The sequence below is a fragment of the Tympanuchus pallidicinctus genome, unplaced genomic scaffold (assembly GCF_026119805.1).
Source record: "Tympanuchus pallidicinctus isolate F22 unplaced genomic scaffold, pur_lepc_1.0 scaffold11, whole genome shotgun sequence".
Classification (NCBI taxonomy): domain Eukaryota; kingdom Metazoa; phylum Chordata; class Aves; order Galliformes; family Phasianidae; genus Tympanuchus; species Tympanuchus pallidicinctus.
Genome location: NW_026294627.1, coordinates 3,928,075 through 3,944,431, shown reverse-complemented (window position 1 = coordinate 3,944,431; position 16,357 = coordinate 3,928,075). Strand labels below are relative to the sequence as shown.

General features: G+C 42.9%; 1 protein-coding gene across 6 annotated transcripts in view; it reads right to left on the bottom strand.

The window, feature by feature from the left end:
- Positions 1–2,932: 2,932 nt before the first annotated feature.
- PICALM (phosphatidylinositol binding clathrin assembly protein) overlaps positions 2,933–16,357 on the bottom strand; it is a 63,854-nt gene continuing 50,429 nt past the window's right edge. For 2 of the 6 annotated variants that reach the window (XM_052669844.1, XM_052669812.1), the window contains 8 exons: positions 15,486–15,617; positions 15,370–15,400; positions 14,296–14,395; positions 12,931–12,954; positions 10,770–10,829; positions 8,670–8,774; positions 5,219–5,321; positions 2,933–4,281 (listed from right to left, as the gene is read on the bottom strand). In XM_052669844.1, the coding sequence (XP_052525804.1) occupies positions 5,229–5,321; positions 8,670–8,774; positions 10,770–10,829; positions 12,931–12,954; positions 14,296–14,395; positions 15,370–15,400; positions 15,486–15,617 (545 nt within the window). In that variant the 3' untranslated portion in view covers positions 2,933–4,281; positions 5,219–5,228. The remainder of the gene's footprint in view (positions 4,282–5,218; positions 5,322–8,669; positions 8,775–10,769; positions 10,830–12,930; positions 12,955–14,295; positions 14,396–15,369; positions 15,401–15,485; positions 15,618–16,357) is intronic. The other 4 variants (XM_052669815.1, XM_052669818.1, XM_052669823.1 and 1 more) reach the window with 4 other exon arrangements.

Genomic DNA, 16,357 nt, shown 5'->3' with positions numbered 1-16,357 from the left:
TGAGGGAATTGAGCGCATCCTGGATAGGTTTGCAGATGACGCCGAGCTGGGAAGAAATGTTGATCTGCCTGGGGATAAGAAGGGCCTACAGGGGGACCTGGGCAGGCTGGATCACTGGGCTGAGGCCAACGGGATGAAGTTCAATAAGACCAAGTGCTACGCTTTGACCACAGCAATCCCAGGCAATGCTACAGGCTTGGGGCAGAATGGCTGGAAAGCTGTGCTGAGAAATGGACCTGGGAGAGTTGATCAACACTTGGTGAACCATGGGCCAGCAGAGATCAATATCCTTTGGCAGTATGATCACCTTTAAATTCCCATCATTCAGATAGTTTTTGTTTTACTGTGGTTCTGCTGCCCAAGACAAGCATAGGACACTCACTGGGCTACAAGATGCAGAAAAGCATCCACGTGCCCCACAATGGTAGCAAAAGCAAAGCCTCTGTTCAGCTGGACTTGTTTTTAGCTGGCACACAACTAAAAACACAGTGTAGTTTTAACAGGAAAAACCTTCCAAGTGTTCACTGGAAATTCAAAGTTGAGTCAAAGAAACACAGGCACAGCCCAAGCTGCACATGAGCATGTGGTAAATGAGCTGGAGCTAAATCCACTACCTGCCTAAAAAAGCAAAACACGGTGTATACTGCTTACCAGTGTTCATGCTGGGTTGAACCCTCTCTGAGCAACTTCCCTACAGGGGAAAGCAACTGGATTACACAGCTCTGTAGCCTGGCTGTGTAAGCAAGAGCTCTCCCCTGGTTTGTTGGGAGGCTTGCAGCCTTTGATGCAGCGAGGTTATGTAACAGTGATCTCTCTGCAGGTGCAGACCTGCACATATTGAGAAAAGAGGGCAGAGGACTTGCTCTGCAGCACTCATTTGTTTGCTTTCTGGGAGAAAGGGCTTTGCACACACTGCTCTGTGGGCTAAAAGGAGCTTGCCAGAATAAGGTCAAGGCAGAAGCTAATGGACTGAAAAGTTACACTACAGTGACAGGCAAGAGCAACTAATGGCATTAGCATCATAAGCCTCTGATGGTTCAGTGCTGAGTGGTCCTTTGAAAAAGGCTTTCCTTTGGGTTTTGAATCCACTGTGTGAGTACAGATGTTTCTTTGTAACTCTGTGTTCCAGAGCTCGTGCTCTGCAGTGTATGTCAGGCACTGCGTGTCTTCTGGGGCAGCACATGCTGCAGGAGACCAGTAAGTGTTCCTACAGCTGACCCACAGAGCAGCTCCCCTGAGCCCTGGGAAGCTGGGATTCAGCAGGGTGCTCACCTTTTCTTCACTTCTAATGACTGCAGGGCAGCCAGCAGCTGCAATTGTATCCAATCGTGCTTTTTGGCAAAAACAATACTGGAGCAATTGCTGTAGCTGGCATGGGGAAGTTCAGCAGACACACTGTGAATGAAGCAGAGATCTACACCGTAAAGATAAAACCTCTGTTCTCATACACTGCAACCACAGAACTACAAATATATGCTTGCATTCAACACATTTTCATTGGCATTATCAGCTTCCACAACTTCTAAGGAAGCTGTCTGGCTGTTCCAAGGCTTCCCAATCTTAGCTTCAGGAAATTTCGTCAACAGAGAAGCAAGAAAAACAAGAAATGTGTTATCTAAGTCATAGCCTGATTTGTTACCTTGAGTAAGTCACCTCCCCCAGGTGAAATGAATGGAGCATTTTCTCAGGCAGGGAGGGTTGGCAGTACAGTACAGCTTCAGAACAGCTGTATGGGGCTCTCCCCCCACTCCTGCCCAAGCCAGGACATCACACATTCCCTTCTAACTCAGTTTTTACACAAGACAACATCAGATGTTTCATCAGGAATTCACAGTATTTTCTTGCTTGGCAAGTTAGGTGGAAGATGTCAGGGCTGTTTCTGCTCTCCCCCCTGCAGCATGCAAAAGCTACAAAGGTCAAGTCAGAAGAGTGCCAGCAGACCAAGGAGAAAGCTCTTATTTACATATGATCTTATTAACATTGATTCTTCTGCAGTCAGCACATTTCCCCACTACCCATCACATTACCTTGTCAGCCTCCCGTCCCATCAGCATTTACCATCTCTCACAGTGCTTTTGTACCTCGTTCTCATTTTTTCTGCCACAATCTTGATCTCAATCACGTCACGGCCTTCAAACTGCAATTCATTTACATCTCTCTAACATTTCGACCAGCTCTGAAGACATGTACTTCTCATTCAACAGGAGATGCAGGTTTTCACCAGCTGCTCCTTGCTGAGGTGCTGTTTGGCAGCTAGAAGCCAACAGGCTGCTTTGGATAGAGCAGCTGATGTCACAGTCACGTACAAGCAGAAGTTTCCTGAGGTACTGCCAGCATCAATTTACTGCATGTGACCAAAAGGGGTGAGAGTGCCAAACCCTGCAGCAGGCTGTTCAGAGAGGTGGTGGATGCCCCGTGCCTCTCAGTGTTCAAGAGGCATAGGGACAAAGCCTGCAGTAATTCCAGCAATACTGAAAGCAAACATTCATCTCGGCCAAGTTAAATGGGAAAAACAATCAGATCTGTCACTCCAATTTAGTTGTTCCTGAAGAGTGAACTGTAAGCAACGTTTAGTAGCAAAGCCTCCATCAGGAAGGTGCAACCTGGGCAGCATCTGTGCTCACTAACAGCCACTATGAGTCACCAGGAAAGGTTAGCAGGACATCATCCCCACAGCAGAGCAAAACCAGCATCATTTCCAACCGCGGGTCCACAGCCCCACACGGGATCTCCAGAGGGATCAGAGACCCAAGCACTATGAAAGCAGATCTACCTCAGTCAACAGACCCAACAGAACAGATGAGAACCACTGTCATTCTCCTCCTGCAATACAGTATGCACATATCAAATACATTTGGTATTTTATTAAGTAAACAATGCAATTATCAGTGCACATTTTCAAGCAGCAAAAGAAAAGCACCTCAGACGTTCATACCGTAACAAAATTCTGTGGAAGCTGCATTTTATTTGAAAATCCACCCATTTTTGCTAACGTACATTTTAATATTTTAAACAAAAATAGAATCTGCAGAGACAATGCAGCAAGTATGCTTAACTCATGTACAGAATTGCTTTCATATCACTGACTATCCTTCTGAAGGCCCCTCTCTACCCACAAGTTATGATGTATTTACACAAAGCACCGATCAACAGCGCTACTTAAATTCTTCATTAACTAAATTGTAACTCCATGTCTGTCAGGAGGCTGCTTCCCCTTTTTGCTGTGAAAAGGTGTGTGGCAGAAACATGGCACTCTCCAAACGAAAAGGCTTCCCCCCACCCCGACACGCGACACCTCAATTTTTACAGAGAAGGAAAGTCTTAAAGTGAAAGCAATTCCTCACATTCATTTTGGAAAGGCCTTATAATGTCAAATGTAAAAATAATGACATGCCAAGCACAAAGCAAGAAAGTTCCTTCCCAACGCACTAATGCTGAATTAAAAATGTAGTGCTTCTTCTAGTCAGTTAACTGTTCCCTTGCAAAATCCTAGGCACAGAATTGACTATAAGGATTAATGCATTTTACAGCTCCTCCCTAATTCCCATATATGCTGAGAACTCATTAGATTCAGACCTTTAAAATATTTAGTGCTCTGTATGTCAGCTGAAAAGCATTCTGAATCAGATTCATTCTTTGTGGATAAAAATCAGACATACTGTATACATCCATACTCATTTTCATAAGGAGTTTTTTGATACAATATTAATGTTAAATTGATAATCATAAATAAATACAAACAATAATACATAAGGAATGTCTACTGCAAACTGAATATATAATTTCTTAAAAAAGTTAATTTCCATTACTGCTGTGCCTACGTTTGTGAGGACTGAAGAAAAGGTAACTGCAGAATTAGAGTTAGGACTGGACCCTCCCTCCCCACAGAGTCTTGTTTCGCGTTACGGTAAAGGACTCGTCTCCGCCCCGCGCTGCACTTCCAAACACCAATTCAATTTCCAGAATACAGGCTTCTCTTTGTACGTTATGATTATAGGTATTATCAGAAGCCGCAAGGATCGACCTGTTGGTCACCAGGACAAAACCAGGATCTCAGCCTCGACTCGTGGCAAGCCTCGGCTTTGCCTTGGATGCTGATGCTTTCCTATGGAGTTGTCCCAGGTTCCTTCATTGGTCTTCATTTCACTGCGTCGTTCAGTGGAAGAGGAGAGCTTGACAGACTGAAGTTGTTTGTTTTTCCTGGAAGTGGGGGCTTACTGGTGAGCACATCTATTTGGAAACGTTCTTTTCTCTTCCAGCTAAAAGTTACATAAACTGAATCTGGAAAGATTAAAAACCCTCATGTTAACATCCAGCACAACCAGAAGTAGGATTTCACTATAAATCGTGCTTTCTTCAAACATTTCCATTCTTCAAACGCCCAAGATCCCCACAGGTCTGAAGTTTCGAACAGAAATAAGAAGTTCACAAAACAAAACAAAAAAGCCATCGGGATGTTTTCTTTTTTTCCACCAACAGCAGCCCGTTAACATCTGCTTCCATTAAGCCATTTTGTCCAACCAAACAACTCCATGCAATACTGCCAGCAGCAGCAGGGTGACACAGATCAGCGTGGCTGCATGGGGAGCCCAAGGCCACGTTCCAGCTGGATCCAGAGGAAGCACCCACAGAAAAGCAGAACACTGTACGACAAAGGCCTTCTCTTTGTGTCTTCTAGAATGATCCACGTTCTCACTCACTGTTTTATTCCCACCCACCCCAATACAAATAGGAGCAGAAGAAAAATTCCATTGAGTAGCTGCACCAGAATTGAAGCCCCACACACACACAAGCCAAGCACCTCATTCTGCACTGCTGGGCACCTGGTGAAGTGCACGAGCAGGCTGCTGGGAGCAGGGGGTGTTTGCTGCTAGCAGTGAATAACAAACACGCTCCTGATGAAATGGAAAACACCAGGTGGAACCAGTTCGTTCTCCCTAGCTGCAACACAAAGCCCTGTGCGCCCTGGCTCTTGCACTGCAGAGAGGAGCTAGCAAACTATTTCCAAACTGAAGCAAAACACTGCTTGACTTGATCAGATCTTTAAGCTGTCAAGTGCACCAAGTTCCCAAGTCACTTCCACAGTGCTTCCAATTTTCAACATGACTGGTTTTTATTAATATATCTCTAAGTGTTTTTAAGAAAATAAAACTGATTAGAACTTTCATCTTCGTTGTACATCACAAAACCAGCACCTCCCCAGAATAACGGACAATACCTAAGTTGTTCTACAAGAAATCCTGGAGAGAGAGCTCTGCAAAGGGGTCCTTTCCTGAGGCTCTGTGAGGACTCTGACTGGAAGGGCTGGATGCTGCAGACAGCTAGTAGGAAAGACGACAGAGACAGGGTAAGAAAAAGAAAAAAGGTCTCAATGACAGAATATGAAAGCTGAACGTGTAATGAAAGGACAAGGGGAGGTTGAGGCAAACTTGGCAGAAATCAACTATTAAAACAAGGAGTTTGGTCATATGGAAAACAGAAAGCCTCTTCTGTGGTTGGTGTAATGCAGGAAAAAGCTGGATGCGCCCCTCCGGAAAGGGAACTTCAAGTGCCAGTTACCAAACAAGCCAACAGACTGGCACTTTCACAGCAGTTCTCTTCAAAAGACTCAAAACATTGAGCCTGACGCTGTGGGATACGTTAGCTCTCTCTGCTTTACTGGTAGAGCTGTGAACTGGCAGGCAGAGAAGGCTGAGGGCCTGGCTGGAGCACGGCAGCTCTCCAGGAGTCTTCCTGCAGGAGGAAGAGCTCTCAGCACCTCTCCCCTCAAAATGCAATGTTCCTAAGGAGGAGGACAGCAGCGAATGGATTGTTCTTAATACAAGGGCTGGAAGGAGAACAGAGGGTATGTTATGGTGGCAGAGATAACAGTGAGAGTTTGTCAATTGCCATCCTTTATGTGAGAACTGGAACCTGAAACCACTACAAAATGAAGTCACAGAGCCATGTATTTAAAGCACCACCTCCAAATTCAGCCATGTAGGTACATAATTTACAAGCACAGGTATTGGCTTTTCAGCAGCTGCTGCTGGAAGAGGCTAATAACCCCCAACCTGTAAGAATATCTGCTGCTTTCTCATTACTTTAAGTCTTTTGTCCTTTTTGTTATGCTTTCCCAGTTATAAATTGTGCTTTAAGTTACGTTTGCCCTCCACCTGCAGAACTTGCATGTTTTTGCAGTTACAGAGAATCAGCCTTCTCAACCTCTGACCCCACCATTTTAACAGGTGACTCGTAGCTGAGCTGCGAACAACCTGTGTGTACCTGCACACGATAACCGCTGCAAAACCACCCCATGGAAGGCATATTTCCTTTGGAAATGAACATCTGCCCACCTACGTGTGACAGGGAACACACTTATGGAATGGACTGCACTTCTGACCAGAGTGTAAATATTGCAAGTTGGTATTTTTCACAATGTCTTGGAAAGCGTACAGGGTGGAGGAGTTCTTTCAGGATTAATGCTGTTGGGATTGAAATCTTCACGTCCCTCCTGAAGCCCTGCTAAAAGTGAGGCATTCTGGTCCAGTCCCCATAAACACATTATGGAAGAGCCATGAGACAGAATGGAAGTGCTTGAGAAGCAGTTTCAGGATGTCAGCAGCTCTCCTCTCAAACCCAGTTCTTCCCCTTGGAAAGCTGTAGCTCACACCCCACCACTCTCCAGGATTTGAATCAGACTACTAAGCCAAACAGAGCCATAACTTGAAGGCCTGCCCACTGCAACTTGACTTCATGACACATTCGTCATGTTATTTGACCATGAAGAGGACATCATGTATTAAAAAAATCCTGTTGAATTGGTACTAATTGGAGACCTTCCAATTCAAGTCCAACGTAACATCCCAGTTTGAAAGCAGTGTGGAAGATTGGTAGATTTGATGCTCTGCCATTAGCAACATCAGCAAGTAACCAGAAAGAGAGACAGAATTTCAGGAAGCCTGTTCACACTAAATACTAGGGGAAAAAAGCTCGACCGTGGTACTCCCTGGATGCCCCAGCCAACTTCAGACAAATACTTGTAATGAGACTCCTCTAAGTATGAAAATGGAAACCCAAAAGCAGTGTAATGCATACAAACCCACGTCTAACTACATTGCATCCATCTCTACTGCTTATAAATATGCTGGAAAACCAGGACATGCCATGGCAGATTTTAAGGAGAGGAGTTCAATGCTAACAGCACAGGTCACCCATTTTTTTCTAGCGCCAACAGGTCTAGAACTGAATGCAGCCATCTTTCCCACTTAGAGTTTGTGGCACTTGAAGCACAACACACACTGCTGGATCAGGCCCCAAGTCTCACCTCCAGCAGCCATCAACTCTCACTGCTTCCACCAAAGGTAAAGAGTTTCACGCCTGAAGTTGCATTCAACGCCTGCAAATCTCAGGGAAAATCCTTCCTAAGCACACAGTAAGTGCTGATTCAAAGGGCACGTTTCCAGTCAAATTAATCCTTGCAGGAACCAAGTGTTCTCAGACAACAGCACAATAAATACAGCTCTACACACCTCACTTGTGATTAATTTCTCTTCTTCCTGTTATGACAGCCAGCTGAAATTCAACCTAGACCAACCCTGCAATGTCAAATGAAGCAGGAAGGCTCAACATAGCAATTCACATCTACTTGTTTATAACTAAATTAAGCAGGCACATTTTTTTAAAAGGAGTATTTCCTCATTGATGCTTTCAGAATTGAGGAAGATTATCTGTATTTATTTGACTTGCTCTCTATCAAGTGCCAAGCTCATCCCTTCCACACGACAGTATGACACCCCATGTAAGAGTTACCTACATTCACTTGCCTGAAGTTACAGGGAAGGTGCAAATAAACAATGTCTCTTTCAGATAAAACCTTTGAAACGTATATCTACCTATGTATATCCACAAAGACCTAAAATGAGCATGGAACTCCTGTTAAGGATCAGACAACAGCTGGAAGAACAACTGGAAGAAGGCTGGAGGCTCTTTTCCAACCTACTGCTGAATTCCTTTTCCTCCACACTCGACAGCCCCCAGAACACACACACACCTGTACACTTACACCGATTCACAAGTACATCCACTGCACCTAAAGTAAGGAAGTAATAAATACATGCTTTTAAAGAGCCACCTACAAGGAGAGCTCTTCGTAGTCAGATCAAAATACTGTCACATCACTGCTTTTTTTTTTAAATAGCATCATGAAGGACAGCATGAACTTTGAGAAATGTTTGACTGGCAAGAACAAACATGCAGCATTAATGCTGGAGTCCCAATCTGCCAGCTAAACTTGGATGCACCTTTAGCTACACTATAACTACCTCACATTCCCAATGATATCAACTATTTTCTGAAAAGAGCATGGAAGTGTTCAAAGTTTGTTTCCCTCACCATTTTTTGTACATCTACTGGATATCCTGACAACGCTGTAAATGAAGGAAATCCCCACTCACACCCCCAGGGGAACAACAGTTTCAGACATTATCTATGGTTCTGCTATTCCACCTTTGCTTTTGTATAACAAACTTTATGCCATCAACCTGGATTTCAGAAGCCAGGAAGCGATCCTCACATGAACCAGCGTGCTTGTGCAATGCATTTCCCAATACAAGGAGTTACTGAAACACCTTCAGAGCAACGGATCCAGCTGTAGTTTCTCCCCAGTAACAATTTTTGAGCATACACACCTGTGCTCCCGGTACAGGGCCAAAAGGATTTGGTGGTCTCATAACAGGCTGGCTGTATATTAACGTTGGCTGTGTCATTACTGGTATACCTCCCATCTGTGATGGCTAGAAAACAATCCACACAACATTAAATCACATCTAGCATTAAAACATATCAAGTTCTTAAGGACAGAAAGGAAAACAGCGACGCATGAAAGGCCTTGGCCCTATTTGATATATACAGTCAAAACATTTCTATGGTGTTCTGCAAGTAGAGCTTACTAGAAAGGAACATCAGTGCACGCTTAAGGAACAGTCACAGTAAGAACTGAGCTCATTCCATCCCTTATAGCAAAGATGAAAAACACTGGAACACATTTAAAAACAAGCTTTAGTGCTGGTCATCTTGCCACTAACGCTGAGGTCTGACAACAGAGCTTGTCTGTGCCTCCAGAAGTACCAAGGACCTCTTCTGAGCTTCCACTGCTGAACTGGTGGAGTTTAAGAAAAAAAAAACCCTGAAAACTACGCATAAAATTAATGTTAATCCAAGCCTGAAGTGTTCTACAGTGCTGGCTGAGCTCAATTAACAATTTGACATACATCAATGGTCTTAAAGTCAAGTTTTATTTTGCTTGGACTCTCATCTCCACTGCTGTTGCTTCTGGCATTCCTCTCAGCTTTGCATGAATAGCCAGTACTGGTGCTATTGAACTCATCCCATCCAAGTCACTTTTCCTTGACAAATATTAGTACTCCACCCATCACTCTAACTAGGAAGGCATCCACAGGGCAAACCCGTTCAGGAAAAACTGACTCTTTGAAAAATACCCTAACAAAGATTCAGAATAATTGCTGGTGCAATGAAGACACAGGAAAAAAGTAGCCAGGGAATGCTGAGGTCAGCAGCTGTACCAACAAAACTGCCAGTCCAGGATCCCCTCACTGACAGAAAAGGGCTCCTAGATCTCTGCTTAGAAATGGCCACATTAAGAGCTACACTTTTAAGAAAAACTAAAAAGCAGGTTGTAAAACAGGTCAACACTTACTGCTAGGGATCCCAGGAAAGTATGAAAGAGACAGGATGTTATAAAGCCAAACATCGCCCTGATGACCCACCTCATCCATCTGCTCATGCTGCACGTCCAACAAGTAACAGCAACCCATAGCAACAGAACCACAGCTACTACTAATTCTAGTTTACATTTCCTATCAGCCTTTCAACACCACAATCAATGCTGCTTTACACAAGATTGCTTTCTGAAGATGCTACCTTCCCTAAGTGCTGAATCAAAGTCACCAGGAAGCCGCTGCCAGTATCACAGTGCTCAGTTACATCGATCAGATTCCAATCAGCACCCAGGTACTTTAAGCACAAATGAGTGTGCACAGAACAAGACGTGCCATTTTTGTTGCTCATTTATTAAATACAAGTTATGAATCTAATTTGATAATACCATTAAACCAATTTTTATTATACAGATCAAGGTGTTTCAGGAAAATTCCCTTCCATTTCATTCACTCAAAGCTGTGCTATACAACTGTACTCATGAAGAACAGAGGCAGTTAAAACACATTTCAGAAATATTTTCAGGTTTGAGCCAAGAACAAAACTTTGAACCATCGTTCAGAGCAACAAGCACCAAGGCCAGCTCTGTATCAAAGAACTTCTGCAACTGGTGTGCCAGCAAGAGATGCAGTTCTCAAGCAACACCACTACACGTGACTGAAGGCCATTCCTTCCATCCTACCACTGCTACCTGGGAGCAGAGGCCAACCCCACCTCAACCCAGCTTCCTTTCAGGGAGCTGTACAGAGCAATAAGTCCTCCTGAGAGCTTCCTCTTCTCCAGAGGAACAGCCCCAGTTCCCCCAGCCATTCCCCCATAAAACTTGTGCTCCAGACCCCTCACAGCTCCATCGCCCTTCTCTGCACACCCTACAGGGCCTCAATGTCTTTCTTGCAGTGAGAGGCCCAGAACTGAACACAAGGTGTGGCTTCACCAGGAGGTAAAATTCAGTCTTTGGTGAAGCAGTTCAGAAAAAAGAAAATCACTATTACCCAGTGAGTGATCAAAGCATACACAGCACCTGAATGTGGAGTTACAGAAGTGCTACTCACCATCCCATAGCCCATCATCCCTGTCGGCGTTGTGGCAGGATACGCCATCACAGGCGGTGCCTAGCGGGAAGAACAGAGGTGAGCTGAGAGCAGGGACTGGCTGCGTACAGGTAAAGCTGCAGCACTTTGCTTATTATGAAGATAGCAAAGGCGTGTGTGAACTTATTAGAAATTGCAGCCTTTGTGTTAAAATGGACCCAAATTGTTTGAGATGAAATACCTAGGCTTCTAAGCTTCTAGATCATCATGATGAATTTATAATCACGTATCTGGTTTTAACCTGTTTGAATACTGGCATCCTCTTGACTTTCTGGTTAAAGAACATTACATGATACAGAGAGATTGTAGAAGGAATATTCATTAAGCAGATTTCTTAGAATTCCATTAAGCGTATTTCAAAATGAGAAGTTGTGGTACATGAGAGTCTTAAAAGAGAATTTTTGAAGACTGAAAGGCCAAATTACCATTGGTTTTGTAGACATTATAGGAATCCTCCTCTCGTTAGTCAGGATCTACATGCTATGGGGATCTCCCTACCATGCTTCCAGCATAAGCACAACTGTAACATCTATTAATTGGAATAGAAACTCAACTTCGCTCTTCTCTTGTTCAGTCTCAAATTAAGCCTAGATAAGATGATAATTCTGAACTTATAGTAGGATCATTTACTAATGCAAAGGCAGACAGAGCCCTCAAAACAATTTACATCTACTTACAACACATGGACTGTAACTCACGCTGTCTCTCCCTCATCTGCTTAGTGCACTCAATTTGAATAGGTTAGGAATCCCCCTAGCACCTTACAGGCACATTTACACTATCCTCACCCCAAGGTAACTTCCATGAAGTTAGAGGCAGAACGCTGTCAGAGGAAACCTAGGACTGAGCTGCATTTGTATAAACAGCCTGGCACCATATACATAAAAAAAACAGCTGATAACTCTTAGGCAGTCTAAAGTACATGGAAGACACTTCTTCATTACAAAACCACTGTCTTTGTTTTACAGCTTCATCAGCCACTTTTGAAATGAGTATCAATTCTCATAAGGACAAAAACACTTTTTTCCATGCTATAAATTGTGTTTATTAGCATTCAGCTAACTTGCTGCCTTATCCATACCATCTCCTTTTCTCTTAGGGAAAAGTCTGATTTTTCATTGCCATGGGGATTAGCACTCAGAACAAGGCAGACAATGTACACCTCACAGCATGCACAGGAGGTTATTAACACAGAAAAAAAGGGAAGCGGTGACACGCTCACAATTAAGATAAATTAAATGAATTTAAACAGGTGAATTGTAACGTGAAGCACAGGACATCAGCAGTGCTGATTCTGAGCTGAGTTCAAAGGTATCAGCTGCCTTTTTCATACATGGTAGCCAGTGCCATAGGCATTTCAGTTGCCATCAGGACGCGTTTCCCTGTCAGGAATGTCTAGACTGCATATATCCACACGGCCAGAACGGCTGCTCTGAAGGGCATTCTTCTTTTCTCAGGGTACTTTGGTTGTTCTTTCAATGTTACTTAAACATATTGGCTACATAGATTCTTTTTGACTGCTCCAGTAATGAACCTGACATCTGCAACGAAAACAGAACTCAGGGAAAGACCAATACCACTGCTTGCATCAACTCTTTGAAATGAAAGATTCTGCACTGCTCAGACAGCAAGCATTGCATACTGCTTGCCCATTGAACCGTCAGCACGGCTCTTCCTTCTTAACGTGAGCATTAATTGCATATTGGTCTCTCCCCTCTGAAAAACACTCAAGATCTACCACAAATGTGGATAAAGTGCCAAGTGTAACAGAAGCCCGTGAGGTTTCATGCAGTTATTCAAACACAAACATCTTATCTTCATTCAAAATTCACCAAGTGCATTGAAGGCAGCACAGACACACACCCCAGCTCTCTGGCAGCAAATGGTACAGTTTAAAGCAAGGAAAAATAATCTTGGTATTTCCCATGCCATCATTCGAATCAAGAGCCTGCAGAACACCTATGAAGTTTGTGTATGCTAGGAAAAGCTCAATTTTTGGCACACCAAAGATTTTAAAATGAGAAATGTGTAAATAGCAAGAAGGTTATGAGATTCTGCAACAGCAGTGGTTAATATCAGCATGCCAGTTGATTGCAAAAAGGCTGTGGGTTGTTTCACTTACGTATTGTGGAAAATGCATGCCATTCTGTATTTCCCAGGGAGAACAATTACATAATGCAATAACACTGGATTAGAAGCAAATACTTACACAATGGAATATACACAGATAGCATTTTAGTTCACAGATACATTACATGTCCACCCCAACGCATTCTTGTAATTCAAGTCATTTACTGAGACAGCGTACATCCGTGAAACTGCCCTTAGCATGTTCTCAATTGCTCTGCACAGTCCATTTATTTGGTATATGCCTTTTTCCGAAGACAAGGAAGTCCTCTTTTCAAAAGCATATTTATTTAGCAAGCAGCAGTAACTCCACAATAAATAGACCAGCACAGGAAGGCCAATTTTCTTCCAGATTATTTGTTTCTGGGTTTTTATGTTCACAGAACAGTTTCACAGGAAGAAAAGTGTCTCAGCAACTAAGAATAAAAGTTGTTAAATATAATGACTTATCACAAGAAGATGCATATACAAGACATGAGTTATTCAACAGATTAAAGCACACAGATAAACTCAAACCATCAATCACTAAAGGAAGTGAGAAATCACTTTCTTCAATACCTACACACCTTGCAGTAAGGCCCACAAACATTTCTCTCTGTGACTGAGCTGGTAACACTGGTCACCACCGGGGTGAGGTGGTGGATCCAGAGACACTCTCTTTCCTAACCCATAATGTTTGGTTATCGCACTGTGGATTCAACCTCCCCCAGTTGGAATCAAATGCAATAAATCCTCCGGGACTTTTTGTTACCTGCTCTGGCAGTGTACAGTTCTCCAAGTCATTGGTGAACGGGTGAGCAGGATCCACGTGCAAAAGTGGTCCGTTACCACACGAGAATTATCCATATCTTCTATTATTTTGGACATATTAGTCAAGAACCCTCACCTGACATGCTACCCAAAATTCTAGCCAATACTACACGTTACAGTGGGCACCACAAATGAGAAGTACCTGAAGATTAATCTCAGCCCATTCTCACCCCCAGAGCACGCTAAGTGTTGTAATAGTAAACACACTTGGCATGTCAACACACCTGAAGAACACAGCTGTCAGACTTGTTCTTAACTAGACTACCAAGTATCCCCAACACATCAGTCCGTGGCTTCATGTTAATGCACTGAAACATGAAGCCAGCTATCCTGCCATGACACACTGCTCAAGGAACACCAAAGTTTAACATAAACTTGCATATCTCACAGCAAACTAATTTACTAGAACTGCACAGCTGAGAAAAACAAATCCAAGCAGCACACGTCTCAAACTGATCCCTATTTCACTTTTCTACTGCCTCTTTCCTGCAGCTGTCACTTGCAAATTTGTCAGTTTTGACTCACTATTTTAAAATGACTGTTTGCTTACCAGCGTTGGAGCGTTCCATGCAGTTGTAGGTGCAATCTTGGGTTGCCAGTTGGAACCACCTGTTAGTTTCTTTTCACTTGGTTGAGTCCAATTTACATCACTTCAAATAAATTTGTAAAAGAATTGTTAGAAAAATAATCAATTTGCTTTTACAAAATGTGAACAATGTTTCCTCTTTGAAACTTTCATTTAGCAACGCTCATTCAGCAAGTGAGTTGAAGAAAGGTCTGAGGGTAAAGTAACACCCAGAGGGTGGTGACGCACTGGAACAGGCTGCCCAAGGAGGCTGTGGATGCCCCATCCCTGCAGGCATTCAAGGCCAGGCTGGATGTGGCTCTGGGCAGCCTGGTCAGGTGGTTGGCAACCCTGCATACAGCAGGGGGGTTGGAACTGGATGAGCATTGTGTCCTTTTCAACCCAGGCCATTCTATGATTCTATGTCCAGGGAAAGCCACCTTAGCTTGATTCAAGCTCAGATTCCCTGGTATGGCTTAGCCTAGCTTACTTTACTGAAGTCAAAATAGTTTAGTGATGAACAACTACACACTAGACTTCTGCTAGAGTGACTGCAGAGTTGGCAATAGGCCGCCCCAGTGAGCATGAAATTTGCTGATCACATTCTCAACTTCACTGCTAGAACAGATGCCTGCTTTTCTAGAACAGGCCCTGCTTCAAAATTCACTTCTCTAAAGGTCAAGCAGAAGCCTGAGGTTTGTGGTCTCACATACTGTAGTTCTGCATGCACTAGGATCACATGAAGTATTTAGAATGCGTGATACGATCACTACAACCTAAAGAAATAATCTGAACTCATTTCCCAAAAATAGAGACAACCTGAAAGAACTCAGACAAAGGATGGCATCTTGCCACTGCCGTTACTCCTCAACCTATAGTCTTTCAAGCATCTCTTAATTTGTTACATCCCATGCGATGAGAATCAGAATCAAAGCACCACCCAAACATGCTCTGAAGGGCAGATGACGCTCTGGGCAAGCTGGAACCTGCTGGAACCTGTGCTTTCATAAGATTTTACTACCAAGAGGAAAAGCTCCACTTTTGATTAGGCATACTCACTTTTTAGTAGTTCCATTTCCAATGCCCAAATCTGTCACAAAGTAGAAAAAGACACTACTGAGATTTTATTCACTTAAGAATTAAATAAGTATTTATGTAAGTTGTTCAATACTTACTGCCTACGAGATTGGCTAAAGATGAATCCAGATCATCTGACACTAATTTGTTAGGTGGTACTTTGGCAACTGGAAGACTCTGGTTCTGGGAGGCCACTGTTGGTTTTAGTAGACCACCTAATTCATCAAAGCCTTGAAATGATAAACAAACTGATTTGAATCATAGGCTTCCCATGAACTTTGTTATATTCAGTTCAGCATACAGCTAGCTCAACACTAAGGGTGAAACAGCTTAACTTAGTAGCAGCACTACAACGAACACAAGATAAAAGCACTATGCCTTTGGATAAAAGAGAGACTACAGAAAAAGGAGGCTTTGTTCTACTGATTTAACCTATGTGACATCTATTTTACATAAAACAGATTCACAACCACCACAAAACATGAAAAAACAAAATTAAGCATATCTAAATGATTTCAGTTGTATCAAAAAGTGTTTGCTTTTAGCACTTCACTGGTTTGGCCAAAGCCAATCCAATATCGGAAGAGTTAAATGTCAGAAGGCTGGAATATTTACTTCCCAAATTCTCAGAAGAATAGAAGGGTTCTCAGACTGATTACAATCCAAATTAATACCGTATTTTTGATGGTTCACCCTTACATGATCACTTCCTGAAGTGAATCTCTGCATCAAAAAGCAATGCACAGGCAATTGAGTGTGTTGATAATATTTTGCACCACTGAATAAAATTAAGAAGCAACTTTAACTCCACTTATTGCTGCAGTACACAGTTGACAACACTTAAATAATGCTGTTCACAGTGTGAAGTTTCAATGCAGAAAAGATTTAAGGAATTAAATGTTTCTTCAGGATACATACAGAAATAATGAAGTAGCCTTTCCTTACACAGTAAGAAACAGCTAGATTAAGA